Genomic DNA, 20,000 nt, shown 5'->3' with positions numbered 1-20,000 from the left:
GTAAGTGCGGATCAGCCCCGATGGATGAGCCATCACCCCGCGGTGCTGAACGAGCAGCATCCCGGCTCACATCACCCGGGCCTCGGCCACTCATACATGGACCCCTCGCAGTATCCCCTCGCTGACGATGTGGATGTACTCTTTAATATCGATGGACAGGGAAACCACGTCTCCCCTTACTATGGAAACTCTGTCCGGGCCGTCCAGAGGTACCCCCCTCCTCCTCACAGTAAGTAAAGGACCTGTTTAAGGCCTTTTATTTAATAATGTACAGCTTCTCCTGCTCGGATCTCCGCGCGTAACTCATCCCTGCAGCGAATACTCAATTACTGTCACCGCGTTTGGAATTATTTGTATAATCTGACTCTGATCCGGACCAGGTTTCGCTTTTTGGCCTGACCTCACCTTAAAAACCTGAGAGCTTTAAGTGCTGTGAAACCGCGCTGTAAATATGGGATGGCTTACCTCTGGTTTGTCTTTGGTTTCACGGCCTGAACTCCACAAATATTAAATGATAAGTTAAAAAAAAAAAATTCCGTGCGTAATTTGTTCCTGTGCGCCTGAACGACATATTTAAACAAATAGACGCGTTTTGGCGCAGGAGTGACTGAATTATTTGGGTTTTAAATTCGAGAGATGTCATGATATCTCTTTATTCTTGTGGTTTCAATTCGTATTGTCGCTTCTGACTTCGTAAAAGTCAAATTCTTCCGGGATGTCCGGGGTCACAATCGTGCGCAAAACCGGTTTTTACCTTCACGGTAACAGAATTTCATCAGAAAAATAAATTTAAAATTAAATCAGTTTGTTGTGTGCGGAAAATAAATGTAACAAACGCAAATCTGTGCCTAAAATGTTCGGTTGTTAAAAGAATGAATGATGTTCCTGCAGAGCTGGGGGGTCAGGTCCTCACGGTGTGTCTCCTCTCTCTCCTCAGGTAGCCAGGTGTGCCGTCCGTCGTTACTGCACGGCTCTCTGCCCTGGCTGGAGGGGAGCAAAGGCATCGCCCCCCACCACAGCACTTCCCCTTGGAACCTGAGCCCCTTCCCCAAGAACCCCCTCCACCACGGCTCCCCGGCCGGCTTGTCCGTGTACCCCCCGGCCTCTTCTTCCTCCCTGTCCACCGGTCACTCCAGTCCGCACCTCTTCACGTTTCCCCCGACCCCCCCGAAAGACGTGTCCCCGGATCCCGGCATTTCCACGCCGGGCTCCAGCAGCTCCGGCCGGCAGGAGGACAAAGAGTGCATAAAGTACCAGGTGACCCTGGCCGAGAGCATGAAACTGGAGTCGGCTCACAGCCGGAGCGTGGCGTCAATCGGAGCAGGGTCCTCCTCTGCCCACCACCCCATCGCCACATACCCACCCTATGTCCCCGAATACGGCCCAGGCCTCTTCCCACCAAGTAGCCTGATAGGTGGGTCACCTTCTAGTTATGGTTCCAAAACAAGACCAAAATCAAGGTCCTGTTCAGGTAGGCGTGCGCTTTACTACATTCCCTTTTGATCTAACATGTTTAAATCACACTGAAAAAAAAAAGAAAAGAAAAATTCATCCCACCATGAATAAAAGTCGCGTTATAATGAAAAATAATTTCAAAAACAAACAAAAAAAATTATTGAATATATTTATTTAAAAATCATCAGAATTTATTGGATTTTTTCCCCTAAAGAAAATAAAAAAAATTCAGAGACTTAAAAATATTTTAATATCTGGATTAAATCGGGTATTTCCTTTTTTCCTCTACGCTAACGCGGAGATTTAGAGGGTGGGGGGGTGGGGTGGGGGTGGGGGGACGGTGTCGCCCGTTTATATGTTTAAGGTAATCCCATTACCGTCGGGTCCAGTGAACGCCACAGTTGTATTGTTTACGCACCGGATGCTGCGCGTTCATTCACGGGGAAAAAGCGGCTGAAGCGCCGGCGGTGCGGAGCGCAGCGAGCCGGGGAGGGGAGAGGCGCGGAGGGGGTATTTCCAAATTGTGAGGGGGGGGTATATTAATTATTTTAAAGGTTATTGCCGCGCAGCTGAAAAGCAGTTTTTTTTTCTGTAATGAGATTAATATCAGCGGCTTTGACGGGAGGATAGAAAACAGTGGATTAGTCGATGCATATCATCGGGATTATTCTGCAGCACACACTGGGCCAAATAGAGATTTTTTAATTCGAGGATAATGTGAGATAATAATGTGCATTTGCAGATATTTTCTAACGTGGAGAGAGTTCTTTTTATTTCTTTTAAATCAGGTTATTATGAGATTTCAAAGAAACCGTTTCTCTAAAAAAAATGGCGCAAAAAAAAGAAAGAAAGAAAGAAAGAAGGTCTGTTCCTGTTTGACTTCTGCGCTTCGTCCAGGTGTTTGCGTGTCTGTCACACGATTTTTTGGTGTGTGTGTGTGTGTGTGTGTGTGTGTGTGTGTTTGCCACTCAGATAAAAAAAAAAAGGGGGGGGGGGGTGTGGGAGTTTCGGGCTGCAAGAAAAGGCAAAAGGTTGTCGGCTTTGCACTAAAAGTGCTTTCAAATCATGTGTTCAGTTTCAGGGGGTGTGATCAGTGTGTTTCACCTGTCAGCATGAGAAATAACAGACGGACTCGAACGCATCACTATTATTATTCTGAATTATTGTTATCATTGTTATATTATTATGAATTATTATTATTATGAATTATTATTATAATTATAAATTATCATTATGAATTACTATTATTATGATAAATTATTATAAATTATATGAAATTATTTTTTTTCCTGATGAGCTAAATATTTTTATTATATTATACTTTATTTTTTTATACACTGCGTTGAGTTCAACGACACGTCTATCTTGACATTTATTTCACTGCTCCCTTCATGATGAACCTGAACACAACTGCTGCGTTCAGGAGCACCATTATCTGTGTTTGAATCCCATCAGCGCTCACTAACCTTTTCATTCATTCCCAGCTTAGATCGAACACTTTGATTGAACTGATTTGAATATTTCCACCCACCTGGGGGGCCGAACTGACGCGCCTGCTTCTCCGTGTTTTTTTTCTGTGTGGCTCTTGCAGAAGGTAGAGAGTGCGTGAACTGCGGGGCCACGTCGACTCCGCTGTGGAGGCGGGACGGTACGGGTCACTATCTGTGTAACGCCTGCGGACTCTATCACAAGATGAACGGGCAGAATCGCCCCCTCATCAAGCCCAAGCGGCGGCTGGTACGTCACCCCCCCACATTTCTCTGTTGATGACATTTCCGTCTCTCTCTCTGTTTTTCCCCTATCCAGGAAGAAGTAGGCCTATTAGCTGCAGGAAATTGACTCGACAAGTGCAGGTCTCTGTTTTCAGATACTACCATAGAAAAAAAAAAAAAAACAAGAAAAAAAAAACTGCACATTTTTTTTAAATGCAATGCTTTTTATTATTTGATAAACTTGTCATTGATTGCTTGAAGAATATTTTTTTGGAGATGCATTGCCTCCAACTAAAGAGACAAAAACCTGCAGGCCTGCATTCAATGAGCATCATTTGAATTTAGAGGCCATTTTTTCCCACTTTTAGATTTATTTTTTTTTGCAGTTAATTCAGGGAAAGCCCCCCCCCCAGGAGTGATCTCCCCAGAGGAGTTCCCTCTTTACTTTCTGATTCATAAATATCTATATATTAGAGGTAAAGATGGTCCAGTCCCAATCTGGATCTCCTCTCCTCCCCCCCCCCCCCCTCTAATGTGAAAACCCGACTTCCCAGGGAAAGGGCTGCCGGATGTCTGAGCAGCGCAGATAAGTCGCAGCCCCCCCGCCCCCAACCCCACCCCCCTCACCCCCCCAGTCAAAACAGAGGCTGGTTCGATCCCGGCTGGATGGACGTTTGTTTAGCGCCGGGATCTGTTTTTGGAATCTGTTTAAACGTCGTTTGATTAGAAGAGTTTTCTTTTATTACTCATGTAAAGGCAAAGAGGAGGAATGTATTTTTATTTGTTTGTAATTTGGAGGCCAGAAAGTCACACCTGAGGAGGATTTTACCGGAGCAACACCCGACCACAAACCATTTCTGGGGGTTTTTACGCACGCGTAAAAATCAGGTTGCAAGAAAACGCATCCATAATAGACACGTAGCGCACACTTCTTCCTCTCACCTGATTGGTTATTCACAGCACGCGTCTGCATGGGGGGGTTATTAGGCCACAGCGTGAGTATAATTGGAAATCCCTCCCCGAGATAATGTAGTCCTTTACGTCCAGCGGTCACCTGTCTATTGATTGCTTTTAGAGATTATAACGTCAATGTCAAACCACCGCAGCTAAATCCTTTCTGTCAGGAATGGAGGGAGGCTTTTATTTATTTAGCTCACAGCCTGCAGGGGAGACAGAAATATCTCCTCTCTGTTGCGCTTTTTTAATTGGCGCAATCATCACCACGTGGTTCATCTTTTTTTTCTTCTTGTCTGTGTTGAATTATTAGTGGCTTTAAAATCCACACCAATGTCACCTCCTTCCTTTATCTCACTGAGGACGTTTGAAACCACCTTTTTTTTAGGGGAGGGGTGGTGGTGGTGGTAGAGGGGGGGGGGGGGGGTTAATCAGATTTAATAGCTCTCCCATTTCAAGGCACTGCTTTTATGTCTTCTGTAAATATTTATTCTCCAGGAGGAATGCGCTCTGTGGCGCTATTTTTAGCCCCGGAGTGAAAGCAGCTCAATTTTTTTTTTGTTTCTGTCTTTATTTTAAACTATTTTCAGATTTTAACGCAAAAAAAAAATATTAAAAAATAGAAATAGTATTTCATATTTTTTTTCCACACGAGTCAAATTGAATGAATCTAATTTAAGGAATAGTGAGTGTTTATTCCACATTTCATCCTGGTGACGTTTCAGCGCGTAAAAAAAAAAAAAAAAAAAAAAAAGAGATTGAGGCTTTTTAATCTGTGTCCTTTCTTGCTGTAAAATCTCGATGTGGATTGGTTCCTGACGTGGTCACGTGACGTGTTATTTTCGTCCCGTTTTCTTTTCCTGGTGTTCAGTCCGCAGCCAGGCGGGCAGGGACGTCGTGCGCAAACTGCCAAACGACAACGACGACGCTGTGGCGGAGGAACGCCAACGGGGACCCGGTGTGCAACGCCTGCGGCCTCTACTTCAAACTGCACAATGTAAGTAATAAACCTTCCCAGGATATCTCACCGGCCAATCACATAAATATTTACCCCTTCAGCTTCCTCTGCTGCCTTCGCATCACGTCATGCTGGGCACCTTTCCCTCCTTCCTCCTCCTCTTCCTCTTCCTCCTCCCTGCAGAGACTTTCCGGGCAAAAATACTGTAGAATTAATATAATTTATTGGCAGTAAGTGTGAATTTAAAATGTATAAGACCGGAGTGAACTCAGCCAGCAGCTTTTGAATATTAAATAAGAGTACAGGGGGGAGAAGGGAGGTGGGGGTTAATTAAAATTCCATTAATTTCCAGGTTTTTTTCCCTTCATTTCTTGCCTTTTTGGTTCCAAGCGCGCCTGCGGTCCCCCCCACCCCCCCAAGCCCCCATCTGACCACCAATCCGATTCGTTTTGGGCCGGTTCGCGCCACATCCTCCATCAGGACCCCCCCCCAGGGATGCATTTATCTGTCCTCTCCTGCTCACAGAGCTGTCACTCCTCATCCGGGGGCCATTGTGGCTCAAACTAATAATAATAAAAAGCTCCAAGGCCACATGTAGGTAATACCCCGCCCCCCCATCTCCCCTTGTTAGTTCGGGAACAGATTCAGACCAAAAAAGGGGAGAAGAATAATATTTCCCAGGTAGCTCCTGACCCCCCCCCCCCGACCTGGACTCGAAACCGGTTTATTTTGATAAATCTCCCGCCGGGTCTTGAATTCCTGATTCTCCACGGAGACTTCTGGCTGGTCAGAAATGACGCCAACGCGAAGGCGAGGCCTCGTCGACACCTAGAGCACCTGCCTGGGTCATCATCCAGGTTGGGGAGGGGGGCAGGAAATGTGTAGGGGTATTCATCATCGACTCAAAACGCTTCAGATCGGCGTTCGTTTGATGTGCCTGGGGCCAAGGTAGAGCGAGTCGCCCACATCTGAGAGAAGGGAAACCACATGATTGGTCCACAGATCCCCCCACCCCCACCCCACCCCCCAATCATCATCGAGGCCATTCCGCTTAAAGAAGCGACAAAAAACCCCGAAGAAATCCCCGTTCCCGTTTCTTGAGGAAGTAAGATCAGGAAGCCGGTCGGTCTCATCCACCTTCCTCCTAATCCTGCCCACAGCCGGAATTCCATCATCCGGCTCTCAAACCGATGCTGGAATATGGCAGCCGGGGGCCCGGTTTGGCCGGGAGTGGGTCGGCCACGCAGTCGAGGAGGGAAGAGTTGGCCGACGGCGGCGGTCGTGTGACTCGCCGGTCGGCCCCGGCGACGAATTCGCTGCCAGACTCTCCTCCTGTCCTCCCGCCTCCGTCTTTCCCGATTTTGTTTCTGGCAGAATTTCCGCCTCGGATGCATTTCAAACGACGTTTAAAGACTCGAAACGAGAAGACGTGTAAACAGTCGTCCGTTACGTATCATTATCCTCCCCAAAATCTGCCTCAGATCCAACTAAAAGCTTCTTTTTTTATCCGCGATTCCTAACTTGATGACAGTCTTTGCTTCTATAACGTAATGGAGCCGAGACCGCCGCTCCACGCTTAAAGAATACTAATGTGCCGTCTTTTCTTGTCCCCTTTCGAGAGCAGATTAACCGACCTCTGACCATGAAGAAGGAAGGCATCCAGACCAGGAACAGGAAGATGTCCAGCAAGTCCAAGAAGAGCAAAAAGTCCCAGGACAGCATGGACGACTTCTCCAAGAGCCTGATGGACAAGAGCTCCTCCTTCAGCCCGGCCGCCCTTTCCCGCCACATGTCGTCTTTCCCGCCCTTTTCGCACTCCGGCCACATGCTGACCACCCCCACCCCCATGCACCCTTCCTCCAGCCTCCCGTTCGCCCCCCACCACCCTTCCAGTATGGTCACAGCCATGGGGTAGACCTTCTCCGAGGAGCGCCGCCGCCGCCCGTCACGTCCTACCGGTACCTTTGTTGACCTGCTTCCATACCCTTAAAGACCAACCACCTGGCCCCCCCCCCACATCCCGGTGAGGACGGCAGGCATTTGGACCCCCCGCCCTAAGTTGCATCGTATTTTTTTATAAAAATCCGAGAGTACCTCTGCGACGTGACGCTTTGCAGACTTGAATCGCCTGTGGCGCACTTGACCTCCAAAGGGGGGGGGGGACTCCTTTATTTCCTCTGGCCCCCGCTCCCAACTGCCCCCCCAACATCCATCTGTGTACAAAAAGCCATTTTCCCCCTCCTGCATCAACAAAAACAGAAACTTTTCCAACGCTTCCGACCCCGCCTCTTCCTCACCTTTGCACCTGTGAAACAGGAAACCCCGCCCCCTACCTCCACCACCACCTCCCCCACCACAAAGGCTCGCCTGCCCCTCCCCGCCGAAGACGAGGAGAGGCAGACGCTGAATATATTTGTACAAATTGTATGAAATACAGTACATTTAATGAAGACTTTTTAATTAAGTAAGGAGTAAAAAAATAAAACACGGAAAAACCTGCCCCCTTTACCGCCCCGGGAGGGGGGCAGTTAACGACGAGAAGGGTACGAGTCGCGGCAGATGGAGAAACCTGCTGAGGAGGAGGAGGCAGAGGAAGAAAGGAGGAAGATGAGAGACTTAGGAGGAAGGGCAGGCCTGGTTTTTGCCCGTCTGAAATGTGTCGCATTAAGTTTGCATTAAGGCTGCAGGCGCCTCGTCTTTATTTTTTTTTTGGATGTGCTATAGGTCTCGGGCAATTGGTTTGTGTTCACACACACACACACACACTCACACACACACACACACACACACACACACACACACACACACACCTGAAAGACTTTCTTCCTGCCCTCAGATTATATGCATTGTGAAAAAAAAAAAGTTCCTGTATTTGTTATTTGTATGTATAAATCAGAGTACCAAAAATACGAAATAAACAAAGATGTAGAATTATTTCTTTATGTTATGCAGACTGAATGGTTGTAAAAAATTTAATAATAATCACTAGTGTAAAATATGACTGCTTTTTTTGTTTCGTAAATTTTTTTTTTTTCCTCTTTGAAAATAATAAACTAGTTTAATCTCTGTTGACATGTTAGCGCTGTGCTCGTCGCCGTTTCTCTTGTGTCTGTCTCACGCCGCCGCCGTTTTTGTTGGCCATCTTTGCCCGGTGCTCGCTTAGGGCGGCGAAGTCGAGCGCAAACAGGAAGGGCAGGAATAAACAGCAGGGATGCAGGAGAGAAGACCCCGAACGCCTCACAGCCACTGATTAAGGGGGGTTGTTTTATCCGACTGACACTTGAACGCACCGTTTGGATTTTACCAAATAAATTCCATCGTGATAAAATATATTTTATAGAAAATTCGTAATATCGTTGCGGAAAAAGAATTTAAAGGTTCTGGGTCGGAATAAGACGGTTTAGATAAAATACGTTTACGATCGAGAAATAAAAATAATTACATTGTAGATTATAATATATAATTTAAAATAATGTCATAATAAATAAAGATTTGAGGCAACGAAAGCTTCAATTTAAAAAAAATAATTTTTGCATTATTGCAGGTGACTCAGTGATAAGAGTACAAATAGCATTAGCATAGAGCTAATGCTATTTGATCTATCAGGCCTGATTGTGACCTGTGCGTATTTTTCACGATCCAATCAAAATGCAGGCTTTACAGCATAAATGGGTAAACAGTCGAATTCACGAATGACAAAAACAAAAAAACTACAAATTCAATCCAACTTAAATTTGGCGCAAAATTTAAGTCGAACCAACAACACGATGGAAACATGACGCGGCAGAAATTCTAATTGACACTGCCCGTCTGTTCTCCGCCACGCAACTCCCTCCGTGTGGTTTCTCCTTGTTCTTGGGAACCGCTTTTCCAATATGGGAATATATTTACACAAGCGGAACGGCAAAGCCGGCGGCCGCGGTGTCTCCTACCTCCCTGCATCAGAGGCCAAACAGGAGTCAGGTATTTGGCGTCATTTGTTTCTGAGCCGCTGTGACCAATCGGGAGATTTGCTCCTGTGTTTTAATAGTGAGGTCAAAGGGGCATGCGGAATGAGAATGGGCTGGTGTGTGTGTGTGTGTGTGTGTACAGAGGGATCGAGGCCAGCTTTGGGACCTCGCGGCCTCTGGTTGACCTTTATGCCTCCGGCGTCTGGCGGCGGACGTCTGGACGCTCAGGTGAGGATGAACCCGGATCGCCGAACTCCCTGTGATCTCCTCTCGCCTCCATCATCATCGTCATCATCATCATCATCGTCGTCGTCTCCCCCGTCTTCCTGCGTCTGCCTCTCGTCTTTCAGGTGAGGACGATGACGGATTTGAGGGCGTGATCGGCCTTTGATGGACGGTCCGTCTGCATCCCGGCAGCGCCGCTGTCATCATCAGCATCGGCAGGGGAGGGGCGGGGTCAGGTCAGGGGGTCATCATGTCAGACAGAGCTGCAAGAGACGCTGTAAAATAATTAGAAAAGACGTTTGAGTTCAAACGGTGTAAAAAAAATACAAACAGGATGTGAAATCTGAGGGTGGGTTTGTTAATCTGGTATTTTCAAAGTAAAATAAAAAAAAAAAATCCCTTCATTCTAATCCAGTGATGTCACACCGTTTGGGGTTTACAGGATGTCGACAATTCTTTTCTACCTGCTGTTACAGATTCTAGTGACGCACAAATACAGGCTGCTGGATGGACTCGTGTGTGTGTGTGTGTGTGTGTTGTGGTTGTGTGTGGGAGAGCTAGCGGTGTGATGTGGCTTCTCTCGTTGAGTAACGCTCAGAACTTGTCGGTCAGAATCAGAAGCTGTTTTTTTTTTTAACCAGCTGACAGCTAGTTAGCGTAGCTTAGCATAAGGACAGGAAACAGCTGGCCTAAAATAAATTACACGCTAACTGAAGAACACTTATTCTGACATGTTTATTATATGTCTTCTATTTATTAAATAAACTAGCATCATGAGCATTAGCAGCCAGGCTAGCTGCTCCTGCCCATTTCCAGTCTTGATGCTAAGCTAAGCTAACTGGTGGCAGACTCAAATTCAAATTAATTCAATTTAAAAAAAACTTTATTTGTCCCCAAGGGACAATTGAAAGCCCATAAAGCAGTATGATACACAATAAAGTAAATTAAAAGAAAAAAATATAAAAATACAACACATAAAATAAAGCACATAAAGCACTTAAATACAAAATAAAAAAAAAGTAAACGTATATTACTGTGTATACCATACGCAAAGGGTAACAATCTTCTCATTTAAAAATCAAAAATACTTTTTTAAAGCCATCTCGGGGTTAAACTGAGGAAATCGCTATGCTGACGCTGAGCTAGCCGTTAGCTCACCGGCGTCTTTAATCTTCCCTGACATCGCTGTGATACCTGCACCAGATATAATATACACTGTTTATATAGCCAGCGCCTATGAATTATTATGGGATTACTTTAGAAACGAACCGATGTTGCTCTCATCCCATTTGTCGCCTGAAACGTGAGGGATGAGCTGCAATTGTGGGGCATTGTGGGAGTTCCCTCACTTGTTGGAGACCCCCGTTTCCACTTTGAAAAGCGCCGCCGCGCGTTTGCTTTTGTCTCCTTAACAATCGTAAATTTGAACCATAATCTCCCGTCACAACACGGCAGATAAAAGATAATTATCTCTTTTTACTGAGGTGCCCCGGGGGCTTCTTGGACGGCCTAGCAGACAACGCGCCTAAACCCTCATCCCACACACACACACACACACACACACACACACACACACACACACTGCTTTTGCAACAGGCTTCTCCTACAAACACTCTAAATCCTGCCGGAGTCGGACGTGAACCCGGCGCCTCCGAATCTTTTCCCCAAATGAACCGATCCCCGTCCGACTGACGCAACAGGCCACGCCCACTTCTGGATGCCCCCCCCCCCCCGAGGTGGAGCGGAGTTCACGGGTTCACCCCGGGAGCAGCGGTGGAGGTGCGCACCTCCGTCCGTGACAGGAAGTGTCAGCGGGGGGAGTGAATGATGACCCCAGAGGGCCCGAGGTGGCGTGTTCCATTTAGGAGAACGGAAGGTTGCTATTCGTCTCTGATTGGACCGTTTGTAGCTCACCTCAAATATCAAATTACAGGTGAGCTAGCTTGGCCTAGCATGCAAAAATCAAACTAATTTCTCCCCAATTTCTGCTTTTTATGCTAAGCTAGGCTAACTTACGAATTCTTTAAATGACAAAAGAGTCTTGTTTTACTCTCGGAGGATCTAGCGTGGCATCGCTCAGCCTTGGCAGACATTTTTGAACTTGTGGTTTTTCGCGAGTTCTCGCGTCTGCACCGACTTGAAAAAACCGTAAAACACACAGCAGGGATGAAAGTCGCTGTGGGTGGCGTGTTGAGAAGAACGCAAACACAATAAAACATTTAATTTCTCCTAATCCTAAAACTCATTCCTGTCGACCATCTCTCCGAAGCCCCCCCCCCCCCCCGGGGCCAAACTGAACCTCGTATGTTAAAAACCTCTCTAGGGGGGGAACATTTGCCGACATCCAGAAACTGTCACTCGGGATTTTTAACCCAACGTCACTCGAAGCCTTCGCCCGTGACCCGGCGCTAGTCGACCCGATGTGTCTGCAGAGGAACCGAGCATGCAGGTGTTGGAGTTCCCTCCACCTGGCTGGAGCTCGGGTTGGGGGGGGGGGGTTGCGATGACACTATCTTGGCACCGCCTGCAAAGGTGTGTTTGAAGAACGCCACTCTGTTTATATCAGAGCCAAGAGGTGCTTAACCACCTTTTAATAAACTCGGTGAGAAGTCAGCGTCTCGGGACAGATGTGGAAGAATTTGCATGTCTGTTTTTGAGTTTTTAAGCTACGCTAATTCTGGAGGTGTCTGGATTAGAAATACGCAATAAAGTCATCTGGACATCTGGATTGGCGGTCATGGGGATTCAAGTCAGATACACAAGATGAGAAATTTCACATTTTACAAGTTTGATTCAATGGTTAGGCAGCTTTTTTAAGGAAGTTTCCTGCACATGTCGTCCACGGTGGGAAATTATATGATCATAAAAATAAAGTAAAATAAAAGATTTGATGAGAAAGTTCTTCTGTTTTTGCACTTTGAGAGACTCAGAACATTTTTCAAATAATCTCTGCACAAAAGACCGAGAATTTTTCAAAAAAGACCAAAATTTTGCAGCCATGCTGAAGTTGAGCCATGTGTTAGCATTAGCATGATCACAAACATGCAGCGCTAACATGCTGGTTTAACATCTACTGCTTTTATCGGAATAGTCTAGCTCATTAGCAGGCTAACTTTGGCCAATTAGCCTCATAAAGGCTAATCCAAACACTTTTGGTCGTCAGTATTTAACATGATCGTTCAATCTCTGCCCAGTGAAAAGACATCCAGACAAGTTTGGTGGTGATCTTTTTTGTGCTGCAGACGCCACAACACAACAAAACACAATCAGACCCACCAAGTGTGAAGGTTTATCGGATTCCAAAAAGACTTCACGGTTGCTTAAAATGCAATTAATCTCCTCCACCGCCATCATTTAACCTCTTCTCAACAGTCACAAGATAAACACTAAAGTGAACCATTCCCCTCAGGTAATCTATTTGGAATGTGCTCTCACACGTGTTTGGCTGGATGTCAGTTGCTGGCTCACGCTAACTGAAGTTGAGCAACTTTTTTTTTTTTTTTTTCCTCCGAGACAATGGTTTCACAGAAATCAGTTTCAGCAGAAGCTTTCCTAACCGGTGATGCGTTCCCGCACCGGTTCTCCTCGGAAACTTTTTGCGGCGTTCGATTCTGAAGCTGAATTTTGGCAACGACGGCTGGTTTATTGGCAGCTTTTGGCCTGAAAATTCCAGCTTCACAGTTGGTCTTGAAAGCTCGCGTAACTCTAACTGCAACCCAAAGAGTGCATGTGTGATCATGCATGCATCGGCTGCCAACAGTTAGAGTAGCTACCTCGCTAACAAAGGGACTGCTGTGTAGGTCGGCTGTCCGGAGCCCCGGGGCTGTTTACACATGCCATTGTCTCCCGTGGGCCAATCAGACAAGCCTTATTAGGTAAATAAAGCCTGCTACAACCAATCGCTGGCAGGCACACCATAGTCTAGGCTGATTATCGGCGGTACCCCCAGGAAGAGACGGAAGCAACCAGGGGGAAGTCTCCCCTACCTCACGTCCCATTAGAGGCTGAGTCGGCGTTCTGGCGTCCGATTGGTCGGTCTGTATCTCCGAGGTTCCGTATAGGGAGGCTTAATGAACAACCGCAACGCTCGTCCAGAAAACCATCGCCGTGGAAACGATTAGTTGATGGATGGGTTTAATTAGCTCCAGGTGCCAGGAGCACATTTGCATAAAGTGTTTTTGGAAACTTTTGCAAATTGGCTGATAGTCATCGTCACTTCACTTTCTGTTGTCGGAAACCCAAACGGCGCGTTTTGAAATGATTGTTCTGCAGCTTATCGAGCAGATTTAATCTAGATTTTTTTGTCTTTTTAAGGCCCAAAAATCTACTTTTTTTTGAGCCGCGTTGATGCAACTCGATTAATGAATGCTGGTTAACGGTTGTTCTCATGAAAACATTGTCATCTCATATAGAATAAGGCGTCATCTGTAAAAAAAAAAGAGGAATAAAACAATCAAGAAACCAGGAAGCTCCACTACAGGTTGTGACAGTTAGGTGTCAACAGATTCACGTCCATTCATTTCCTTGTTTCCATAACGACTTCAGTTTCACTCTACCTAGAGGTATGCTAACGATGAGGTTCATTACACATATCGATTGAGCAACAGGAAGTAAGCATAAATGTACAGGAAGTAAGCTCAAACGAACCACAACTCCAAAAAAGTCAACTTCCTCCCGGATGGCGAGGATGGAACGATTCTAAAAAATGCAGCCGCATCTCGAGTTCCATCATCTGAGATTGGTTTCGTCGTAGAACGGCTGACTCCGTCCAATCGCGCGCTCGCAGCTGAGATAAGTTAATCAGATGATGTCACACCAGGAGGCGACGCCAACGCGGTTCAAAAAGACGTTTTCTTTCTCGGCTGCAGATCGCCATCTTCACTCAATCTGCGCTTCTTTTTTTTTTTTTTTTTGCAGAGTTAGCGATCGGCGTTAAGATCGATCACGTTAACCCGCAGGAGCCCCCGCCGTCCCATGATCACATCGCTGCCTCCCTCTGCTTCCCACCCCCACCTCCCTTTTGGGAGCTCTGGGAGTGTTTGTACTGGAGGCAGGCAGCGGTGTTTTCACAGCCAGATCTCTTTCCTGAGGTATTGCTGGCCTGGGTTGACCGTCGCGGCGCCTGCAGACCAGTGGCGACTCCGGTAGGAGGTCACGAACGCTTAGCAGGCGACAAATTCGTAAGTTCATCCGAATTGAGACGTCAAAACCAACTCCTGCTCGTTAGTTTCTGTCCGAGGAAAAGCCTCAATGTTGACGCTTTCCAGATATCCAACTGCAAACCAGCAACAATGATTTATGGTTAATTACCTGAACGTGCCGTCGGCCCTCCCAGTGCGAACTGTTGCCTGGAGCCGCCGCAGGTATTTTAATCTTCGTCATACCTTCAGTATTAACATCTCACGATAGCATCGGGTTAAAAACAAAAGGAGGTCAAGTACGTGCAAGAGGTAAATCATAATGCATCAAGATTAAAAATGTCACAATTCATTAGCATCAAGCTAAACGCATCTTGGCACTCTTGTTTAAGTGCAGCGACTTTCAGAAACTTTACAAATCTGTCGCCACATGCTAATTTGCTGATTGTGCTCGATGACAACATTTTTTAGTTCAGTATAATGCTAGTTGTAAAAGTTGGGTCATGGCGCCGAAACACAGCGAGTATGAATGGGTTTTAAGGAAGGGCCACGCCTTCCACCAATCAGGAAGTACAGGAAGTCAAGGAACAGCCGATTGGGCCTTGCACCTTGACCTTCTGCGATTTTCTATTCGCACACGAGGCCCTCGAGTTCCGATGTCTTTCGCGATTCATCCCGTAGCGTCGGAGAAATCCCTCCGACGGGGGCCTGACTCGGACGTACGAGAGGGGTTGTGGGTGTGGTTTGTGCTGCAACGGCGAGATAAACGCTTCATCTGGCTTCGGCTCCGGAGCGCTGCACTTAATGGTGCCTGCGCAAGCAATTTTTTCGAAGCTGCAGAATAAGCAAAGACCCAACAAACACACATGCGTGCAGGAATACGCTTAACCCCCGCCGGAGGGGGGGTGAAGGCAATCTGTTAAGAAAGAAAGACGACAAAGTCATTGCAGAGCGGTAGCGCGGCGCCGAGTTGCGTAAGAGAGAGAGAGAGCGGATGAAATGCGGGAATGTGTCGCTGTCAACACCTCAACCAAACGAGACAGAGTTTGTTTATTCGAACGCCTCCCGATCGCAGCCGTGAACCAGGAAGCAGCAGGTGTCTCGCTCCAACGGCAGGGATGGTATTGTTGACAGTGGATAAACAGGTTGGGGTTGGGATGGTTCTAGCAAAAAAGGAAGGGGTTAGTGTTTTCCCCTAAACATTGGAGGAGGAATTAGCCCTGCCTAGTTCAGTGTAAAATTTGAAAGTGTAAGCTGTTTGTTGTTTCTCCCCCCCCACCCCAGTTGGCGTTTATTGGTGTTGTCTTATTGCGGCTCTGCTGAACAAGCCTGGCCCGAGTCGTCGCCTGGCAGGGGCAACCGTGGGATAAAAAACCCAGCGAGGGGAGATGGCTGGCGTTGGGGGAAGGAGAGATTCCATTGTGTTTCCATTGTGGCTCTGTCACTCTCTGCTACCCTGGCTCGCTGTCCTCTTTAAGCGGCACGTCCATGTCAGCAGAAACCGGCTTTTATCCTCCTCTTTCATCCGTTCCCTTTCTTTTCTTCCGTCTGGTATTCACTCAGCTGTTTCTTCAAATGTCTTTTGTAAAAAAAAAATAAGAGCGAAAGAAGGCAATCACTCGGTCTTAGCACATTAACACATCTGCAGCTTAACCTTGAGAGCGAGACTATTGTCGGGCAAGACAAACAAAAGTTGGGTTCGTCCAATGCGTTCATGGGTTCATTTCGGAGCAAAGTCGGCAAGTTGAGAAAAAAAAAGTAGATGCATGTAAAAAAGTTGTTTTACGTAAAGTTTCATCAGGTCAGGAATGCCCCCCGCACCCCACCATCAGTGGTTTCTCCTGAGCTTACTCATGGTGGCAGGTGGAGGGAGGGACTGGGGGAGGGTTGCCTCGGGGCAGGTGAGCAAAAGGGGAGATGGAGGTGGGGTAAGATGAAGGGGAGGACTCGGGTGACCAGTTTTACCTGGTACTGGTTCGAGCCCGCCCGGACACGCCAGAGAGATCCGCCCGGGGGGAGGAAAGAGAAAGAGAGGGAAGAGAAGGACAGCGAGATAGTCTTCAAGAAAAGGAAAACACCTCTTACCACATCTCATCAATCCCTTCTTGTTTGCCCTCCATTTTTTTTTTTAATCGTATCCATCTCCATCACTCCCGTAGTTTTCTCCAGCTCCTTCCCTGGTTGCTTGTTTTCTCCTCTTCTCTCGCTGAGGTATTATTTTAAAATTCCAGTGAGATGAAAATGTTCCTGTAATTGTTGACCCACCAGAAAGGAAAAGAAAAACTCCCACATACCGAGAGAAGTTGGATAAATAGAGTTTGGACAAGCCAGACGTTGAGAAAAGAATTTCATTTTCTTTGTCCCGTCTGGATTCGATGGCAGGTTGTTTGTTGTTTCTCCTACTTTTCGCACTCGGCAATTAATCAGGCGTGAAAGCTGAGAGAGGTGACGGTATCAATCAGTGGGAACTTATTCTGATAAGTCTGGGGCTCTTATTTCTTTAAATTCATCCGAGGTAACCTATCCGGGCAATCAGTTCGTGTCACGGACGTTCACAACTGCAAGAATTCGTGCAACAATCAGATAGACTATTTTAGACTATTTTAACTTAAGATTTTTCCATTTTAAGCCCAAACTTAGAAAATTGAGCTGCTATGAGAACCTCTGTTAGCAAAAATGCTAATGGCACTTTCAAGCCAACCCCGTTTTCATTTGAAATCAAAATGTGAAGCCTCCACCTGACAGCAATCCAGGCCAAACAACTGGATTAAACCCAACAAAAACGGGCGATGTCAAAGAAGAGTCAAAGGATTCAACAATGACGAAGAATTCAAAAGACAACAGAAGAAAAATAAACATAAAATGACTGAAACTGAATGACGGCAAGACAGAGAGGCTACAATTGGCTAGCCCTCATGCTAACGTTGTGCGGCGTGAGAACGCTGCTTATTTAAGTCTGCCGGTTTTATTATGAGAAACTGAAGTGAAGCTTAGCGCCGTCTTTAGCCGCTAACTCAACCGCTCAAACAGAAAACGATTCAAAAACAGGCCGCCGGCTTCAGGGCTGCTTCGTTTGAAGTGTGTGTTGCGTTGCCACGTGTGTGTTCTTTGCATACAGTTTGTCAAACAGGGAAAACAAACCTACCTGAACTTTGCTTCACCTGGACATTAATGCCTCGCAGCTACTTTCCCTGGAAAGTGGGTGGGGAGAGGTTTTTATGAGTTATTAACGCGTCATACAGGTGCGTTCGCTCCCTGTGAGACTCCACCAGCACCCTTTGATTCTTTTTACGTCTATTCCTCTTCCAAAACTCCTTCTTTATGTTTCTTCTACTCTGGTTTTCAGCTGTAAAGCAGGTTGAAAAACCCACAGCGGTTCGCTTCTACCTGTCCTGTCGTCGCCGGCTTTACTTCACACCGCCCAATAAATAAAATCACACGTGAAATTCCCGAATAACCCTAAGCTTCTATCCTAAAATGTTTGGCAAAGAGTGGAGTTGAAGTTTGCTTTACTTTGAAAATACAACTTGCAGGAAGGTCCGACAAGCAATGGCATCCATTGGGGAGGCAGGAATTATCAATTCCCTTCTTATTGTTAGAGAGACACTTATTAGGCATGACAATTGATAAATTGGCTTTCAGGGTTACAAAAACGGATTTTTCCCAAAATTTGTGTAGGGGCGGGGCATGAATCAATCGCAAACCAAGCTGATTTTTTTTGGAATGGATGTACAAATTAACGTCTTTCCCTCGGATTATAATTTTAGGAATATCTCAGGAAATAACTTGCGAACTCAATCTTGTAATGCCTTGTTACTCGTGGTTAATGTGTTCCAGGAAACACCTGCGAAAAACGAAATTCCGCGATATAGCGACAAAATATTTAATTATTTACGATAATTTACGATGTATAAAGAACTTTTGTATTAAAGAAAAATTACTTTAATACACGGAGGTGCGCCGCGTTCCGTAAGTCTTGGAACGCAATGCACACGGATGCTATCAGCCAATAAAATGTGCATACAGTATCACATGACTACCTACTAAAAATCTGTAATGTAGTGAAGCTGGGCATCTTGAAGCGCAAATAAACAAGGAATTACTGTATTTGTGTCTCTATGGGGTAGAAGTTTGTGCTTTACTTTGACTTTTCGTTGCTGTTCGCAATCATTTTTTTTGGTGTCTCCGCCGGAAGCGGCGATGGTAAAACATCCCGGGCCTCCGCGACCGCGATGGGACCATAATGGCCTCTCAAATCAATGTCAGCGCCCGTTTAGATTTAATTAGTGTTTCCAGAACAGGTTCTCTGTGTGAGTGCATCCACTTAGAGGCCCCTCATTGGATTTTCGTGTTCACAATGGGAGAGACTGAAGCGTCAATTGCAGTAATCCTATATTTGCACTTGCTGGCCTGTCCCTCGAGGGCGATGCGATGCAGCGCTCGCCGTCTGCATGTTTTTCATTCATTTGTCATAAAACATATTTGTTGCGTTCAAACGCGCCCGAGGAGCATGCATGTGCTCCTTGCTCGCGCGGCGCTCGGATTGATTGAGCGGTGAATTGTGAGTCCCCTGGGTGTTTTTGGAGCTGCTTGTTGTTTTCTGTTTTTGTGGCTTCACAATGGGCCAGTGTGCACCGGGGTGGGATTTTTGTGTACGTGGGTGGGAAGTGCGCGAGTCTTTGAGCGTTGCTTACGCGTACGTGTTGGTAAAAAGACTGGAACCGGAGTGGAACGTGCGTGACGTTTGCCAAACTCTTGAGCAACAGGGAATCAAAAATAATTTTTTTTTGTTAGTCTACGTCCGTTTCGGGTAATTCCAGTCCGTTTCGGGGCGATGTGCTTCGGATGAGGTAGCAACTGTCTGATTCGCTGGAACTCGCTGACAGATCGGATTTAGAAACGTTAGCATCGAGACAGTCGTTCAACTCCACTTCCTCTTCCTTGCTTGACCGGTCCTGTGAGACCACCAGGGGTCGGGTCCGGGGTGGAGTCCTGAAGGTGGAGCTGGGGGATGAATGCGGAGATTGTTGCAGGGTGGGACGGGTCCCCCTCGTAGCACCTGGCCATCTGGACATTACATCCCCTTGAGCCGTAATGGATGCCCCCCACCACCCCCATTTCCTCCCCTAACTCCTGGCTTGAAACTCATTATGGACACCCTCACACTCCCCCAAGACAAGCCCCTTGTGGGACACCGGTTTGGGAGGTTTGCGCAACTGGATAATGGGTTTCATTTAAAGCCCCATTCAGAGCCAAGTTGTGAACTATGGTGGTAGGGGGGTCACTAGGGGTCATGCTAAAGTTCACACACCCCCAACCTGGAAGGCAAAGGGGGGGGTAAGGTATTTAAAACCCGACTGCCACCGCCTCCGCCGCCGTCTTATGACATCAACGTGGGGACAGGTGTAAAGAGGCGGGGCTTGCGCTGCAGGTGTGCGAGTCGGATTACGTACCACCGTGCACGTAAACCGCTAGGTCTTCTCCACAAGCGGAGCGAATATAATTAAACCTGAAGTAAAAGGAAAGTGGTCATGTTCGCCGTGACCTTTTATGTGTGTGTTTGTGTGTGTGTGTGTGTGTGTGTGTGTGTGTGTGTACAGCAGGAAGA

At 46.7% G+C, this 20,000-nt stretch overlaps 1 protein-coding gene across 7 annotated transcripts in view; it reads left to right on the top strand.

Moving 5' to 3' along the window:
* gata3 (GATA binding protein 3) overlaps positions 1 to 8,157 on the top strand; it is a 9,544-nt gene extending 1,387 nt beyond the window's left edge. The window contains exons 2-7 of one of the 7 annotated variants that reach the window (XM_068307309.1): positions 1 to 229; positions 938 to 1,414; positions 3,047 to 3,103; positions 3,262 to 3,308; positions 4,993 to 5,118; positions 6,704 to 8,157. The exon at positions 1 to 229 is cut by the window's left edge and continues 162 nt beyond it. In XM_068307309.1, the coding sequence (XP_068163410.1) occupies positions 1 to 229; positions 938 to 1,414; positions 3,047 to 3,103; positions 3,262 to 3,308; positions 4,993 to 5,118; positions 6,704 to 6,994 (1,227 nt within the window). In that variant the 3' untranslated portion in view covers positions 6,995 to 8,157. Of the gene's footprint in view, positions 230 to 937; positions 1,472 to 3,046; positions 3,193 to 3,261; positions 3,309 to 4,992; positions 5,119 to 6,698 lie in introns of all 7 variants that reach the window. The other 6 variants (XM_068307306.1, XM_068307308.1, XM_068307310.1 and 3 more) reach the window with 6 other exon arrangements.
* Positions 8,158 to 20,000: the final 11,843 nt, after the last annotated feature.

Source organism: Antennarius striatus, chromosome 22 (assembly GCF_040054535.1).
Source record: "Antennarius striatus isolate MH-2024 chromosome 22, ASM4005453v1, whole genome shotgun sequence".
NCBI lineage: Eukaryota > Metazoa > Chordata > Actinopteri > Lophiiformes > Antennariidae > Antennarius > Antennarius striatus.
This window is presented reverse-complemented; position numbering and strand designations above follow the sequence as displayed.